The 5,396-nt window shown below is 40.4% G+C and overlaps 1 protein-coding gene across 1 annotated transcript in view; it reads left to right on the top strand.

Moving 5' to 3' along the window:
• The window catches only part of BAMBI (BMP and activin membrane bound inhibitor), a 7,933-nt gene extending 2,842 nt beyond the window's left edge, over positions 1-5,091 (top strand). The window contains exons 2-3 of the mRNA XM_018558731.1: positions 2,780-3,064; positions 4,293-5,091. Of these exons, the coding sequence (XP_018414233.1) occupies positions 2,780-3,064; positions 4,293-4,714 (707 nt within the window). The 3' untranslated portion in view covers positions 4,715-5,091. The remainder of the gene's footprint in view (positions 1-2,779; positions 3,065-4,292) is intronic.
• The last annotated feature ends 305 nt before the right edge of the window (positions 5,092-5,396 follow it).

Below are 5,396 nucleotides of genomic sequence, written 5' to 3'. Positions count from 1 at the left end.
TTTTATTTGGCTTTTTTTTTTTTTTCTTTTTAAAGGAGCAGGATAAAAGTTTCCTCCCCCCCCACAGTGCACTTTGGCCTTTTGAAAGCCTGAGGGAGATCTGGTCAGTGCTAATGCAATGACTTCTGTTACCCAGGCGCTCCTGTCATTTGGCTTCCATTAACTAAGCTATTAAAGCAGGGGAGCCAGAGCTCGGTGCACAGGGGTGAAATGTGATCTCAAGGTGGACTGCACTGTAACAACATCTGGGCCTGGCCCTGCATTGTAAGCACTCTCCCTCCTCGCATTCTAGATAAGGCTGATCTGCCGAATCTGGGAGCTCTAGGAGGGCCAAACAAACAGTTTCAAAGTCCACCTAAATACAAACACGGCCGGCTGGCTTATTCCTCAAAGATGTGCCAGTACAACAGCCTGTAGACCATTTCAATTAGGGCAATTACAATTGCCTGCTGGGTGGTTGGTGCTGGTTACTTTGCCCCTTTGTCATTCTTTGCCTGGCAAAGACACCTTTTCCAAGAACACATCCAAGTCTTGTAACTTTAAAATAACTTTTTAATGTATTTAACAGTAAATCAGTATTTTATTTTTGTAAATCAGTATTAACCTATAAAACATAGTAGGTGAGCAGTAACCTATATAACATAGTACATCAGCATTAACTAATAGAACATATATCAACATTGCCCTATATAACCTAGTATATCAGTACTGTATTAACAAATATAACCTAGTACATAAGCATTACAATATAGTACATCAGCATTAACCTACAGAACATGGTACATCAGCATGAACATATATCAACATTGCCCCATATAACCTAGTATATCAGTGTTGTATTAACAAATATAACCTAGTAAATCAGCAATACACTATAGAATCTAGTAGATTAGCACTAACCTGTATAACATATAACACAGTACATCACTATATATCTATTTATATCTCTCATAGTACATTAACCTATATAACATAGTACATCAGCCTTAGTACAGGGGTGGACAAATGCATGTGGAATTCAGGAGCCAGTTTGTCCAATCCATGAGCCGGCTCCATTGGGAACACCTAGAGAAAATCTTAAAAGTTAGGTTCTCGCTGTCTTTTTTTTGGGGAGCATTGGCTAGCTGTCTCCTGGGATTTGTCCGGTCTTAGCTTAATATAATGTGTAGTTTACAGTTTTAACAATTTTAGGCTGATGGCATTGTTCTTATAACTTTTTATTTCTAATCTTCAGCTGATCTGTTGGGAGTTCTCACAGGCTCACAATAAATGACTGACATGTAGGGGCTTATTCCATCTGGCACAGATCAGAAAATGTCAGCAGCCCACACTGACCAATCAGAATTGATTCTTTGCGGGACTTTAGTTAACTGATAATTGGATCGACTTTATTTTATTTACTCTTTGCAAAAATGCAAGGTCAAGTGCTGTACAGTAAGCCACAGTAACCAATCGGAAATGAGCTTTCAGTAGGCATAGCCGTGTGTGTGGTGATCTCCTGTTGGTTGGAATGTATGCAGCCCATCAGCATACAGTTAAAATAATACAATAAAAAAAAAAAAATTATATATATATTTTGATTTCTCTAGTTGTCAATGAAGTTGACTCCTAAAAATAAATGAATAAAACAAATACTGCTTGCTCCTGGATTGGACAGCTGCTGCTGAATTCTGTATTGATTTTGTCCTCCCCTGTGGTAACATCTATTCATTATCTATTGCCAGGTCACAGTTGCTCTTTGAACATGTCATTTCAACTCCCTCCAGTTTCCTAAACAAAATATACATGTAAATGTTACTTTTTACCTACTTGAGAATATTTTCTCATTTGCATCCTTGTGTGTGTTTGTGTAAATTTTTTCTTCCATGTGCACAGATAAAACCACCCCGGTAAGCTTTGAAATGTGGCATTCTTGCGATATGGAAGCTATGTTAATTAAAGCCTTTATGCCTTAGAACATGAATTTGTGTTCACTTCAGATTTCAGGGGCCCGCTGAGGGGAGTTTTATGAAGGGAACCTTTTATCGTTTCCTTTAGCATTTTTTTTCTTTCCCTCCCTGAGGTTTCCTGAAATTTCTCTTTTTTTTTTTTTGTAAGTTTTTAAGTTGCAGTATTGAATTTTCAGTTTTTTTTACCCCCTTTTTCTCTTCTCTCCCTCTTTTTTATAACCACACTGCTGATCGCGTGCAAGTCAGGGGTAGAGAAACCCACGTTGTAGTTGTGACCAACTTTTTATGGCTTTCCATTTCAGCTGAAAGGAATTGACTTTGGCAAAGACACCAGGAATTGTGAAGCTCACGATTGCAGTTTTTTTTATAAAGTTGACTGAAGAGGACTTTTGTGAAATGTCCCTTTCTCTGTCAGCTTACACAGGGGTCACGTAACACCTCGGCGAGTGCAGGGGTCACCACTGAGTGCCAAATACACATGACACAGGATTTTTTAAAATATATCTGCAACAAGTTTTTCTTAAACCTTTTTTTATTTTCATCCTGTGTCATATAAAACATATTTGTCTCGAGTGTATAGGTAGTTTTGAACCAAAGCAATGTTTGCCGTTCTTTCGCATCTCATAGAAATGATGTCTCATTTCTGCAAAGCCTCCTGGCACTTGTAGTTCCACAATAGCTGTAGGTCCGGATTTGCTCACCCCTGGTCTAACCCTTGGGTATAGGTGTATGTAATTATACAAGTCTTTGTGCATCTCTGTGCAGGTTGTGTTTTTACTACCATGTCAATACAACCGTGATTAAGTGTCATTTCTTTTTCTATCTTCCAGGTGAAATTAGATGCTACTGTGACGCTCCGCACTGTGTTGCAACTGGATACATGTGCAAGTCGGAATTAAACGCCTGCTTTTCCAGGTTGCTTGACCCACAGAACATCAATTCACCACTCACGCACGGCTGTTTGGACTCTATTGCAAACACAGCAGACGTGTGCAAGGCCAAAGGCGCAGGGAGCCAGAGTGGGGCATCTATACCCAAGTTGGAGTGCTGTCATGAAGATATGTGCAATTACAGAGGCCTGCATGATGTACTTTCTCACCCCAGGAGTGAAACATGATTTTGTTTTTATTGTAATTAGAGATACCAGTGGGAAAAGAATGGTTAGAGTTAAAGATGTATTTCTGTTAGGTAGCTTTGATGTCTGTCTGAGCCTTTGGCTCCTGTCTGGCTTTTAGTGCCCGTTCGCAGGCATGTCTTCCCATCCTTGCGAAGAATGTTCCATTATTTGTGTGGACGCTGCACTTCTCAGGGTTTTATCTTTTGCCTCTCGCAAACAAAAGGTTCTCTGCTAAAGCTCGGAGCAAACTAACTTACAAGCATCTGCAAACAAACCGCCGTGCAAGACATAAACGTTTTGGTTTGCTAAAGTCTTAGATTTGTCTTGCATGAGAAATATGGAAGCTGCCATTGCTGGCCTCATGAAAATGCTAGTTGCTTGGCTTAGCTTTCTGGGTCAGACTAGAACACACATGCAACAAATGTGAGTCATTGCAGTTCCTCTTGTATTTAGGTCAAAGTGCCAGGAAGAAGGCCAGACAACTAGCATTTTGTGGGAAAGTTTAACAATGGCAGTCTACAGCTGGTGTTCATGGCAAGTGTCCTTGAAAGAGAATTTTAAAACTGGAACCTTTTGGGGTTTTTTTTTTTTTCTTTTTTGGGCAAAGTCTCCTGGCTCCTTACGGATTTGCCTAGCTTTCTTTGTAATGTGTGTTTTTTTTTTTTTGGTTTTTAAAGGGAGTAAAGGTCTTTTGAGTAAAGTTTTAATGTTATCCCTTTTTTATAAAGAGAACCTTTGTTTTGCCAATGCTGTGCAAAGCATTTGGGTCACCAAACTTGTGCCCTCCCCAGGTCGATATACATGCCTTACCTTCGCTCACCTGCTGCTCTAGGTATGGGTATGGAGAAAATGTGGCTCCCTCGGCCTTTATCCCACGTGATAGCACTGTTGTTGGGCTACTTGGGAACCCAGGGGAAGGAGAGTGTCTTTATAATCTGCACATGGCTTCCTGTCTTCATTCTTGTCAGTGGGGTAGAGAAAATAAGGTAAGCATGCCCGTCTGGCAAGGGTGGCAGCCAAGTGAACCTGTTGCTTGTAGTGTCCTCCTTCCTGTGGGTGCCAGGGAGCTCTAATATACCAATACTCCAATCACAATTAACATTTCCTTTTCCAATTGTTATTTGATTGTGATCTGTACTTTAAGTTAACTAAGGCCCACTGTTAACTTGTGATGTTACTGTCCTTTTGCTGTGCTGGATGCTAAAAAAAAATGTTTACTTCTCTTGCAGGCGCTGGTGGCAGGTACCAACACGAAAGCACAAGAAACCTTATCACAAAGGTCCAGGAGCTAAATTCCTCCAAGGAACTGTGGTTCAGAGCAGCTGTCATAGCTGTCCCTATAGCCGGTGGACTTATACTGGTGCTACTTATAATGCTTGCACTCCGTATGCTCCGCAGTGAGAACAAGAGACTAAAAGATCAGCGGCAGCAGATGCTGTCCAGACTACATTACAGTTTTCACGGTCACCACACGAAGAAAGGACAAATAGCCAAGTTAGACTTGGAGTGCATGGTGCCGGTCACCGGGCACGAAAACTGTTGCTTGACCTGTGATAAAATGAGGCATACAGACCTTGGCAATGACAAAATAATCTCACTGGTACACTGGGGGATGTACAGTGGACATGGCAAGCTGGAATTTGTATGACCATGTTGGACATCTTGGTCCGGTAGAGCCTCTGCTGGGTAGAAGCACTTTATCTTTAAACACAAACTGTTATCCTAAGAGGAGGAAGTTGGAATCTTCTGCACAGCGGGATGTTTGAAGTTTTCTGGTGGAAGGTTCCAAAAGATGTCTTATTTGCACAGATTAAGAGTTTAAAGGGGGGGAGGACACTTTTGTACTATGGTTTTTTTTTTTTCTTTATTTTGTTGAAAGACGCCAGATGTAGAAAAGTTGTACACACTGTCACCAAGGTTTCCTGAATTTTAGGGAGCCAATATTGGTTATTGAAATAAACTGTACACAATGTACACATTTCTATATACATGTTTAATGTAAAGAATTTTTAAATATATATTTTGTCTGGAACTGTTTGGGTTTTGTGTTTTTCTTTAAGGGTCTCTTGTGCATATTGGTTTGCAATGATTTTCTATTATAGAGAGTTTAAATATTACCTGTAGGTTTATCTTGTTACTTTGGCTGTCACTGGGGCTGTGTCGGTTGGTATATTCCTCAGTTTTTTGGATTTTCCTTTTCTTCCATTCCCAGTGATGGTGGTCAATGGGACACATATAATGGCCAGACAGCGTTGCAAATCAGACAGTAGTTTTGGATGAACTAAAACGATGGGCCCTTTACATTATCAAGTTGATGGAGACCAAGTTCA

This window comes from Nanorana parkeri, unplaced genomic scaffold (assembly GCF_000935625.1).
Source record: "Nanorana parkeri isolate BGI_ZX_2015 unplaced genomic scaffold, ASM93562v1 scaffold355, whole genome shotgun sequence".
Classification (NCBI taxonomy): Eukaryota; Metazoa; Chordata; class Amphibia; order Anura; family Dicroglossidae; genus Nanorana; species Nanorana parkeri.
This window is presented reverse-complemented; position numbering and strand designations above follow the sequence as displayed.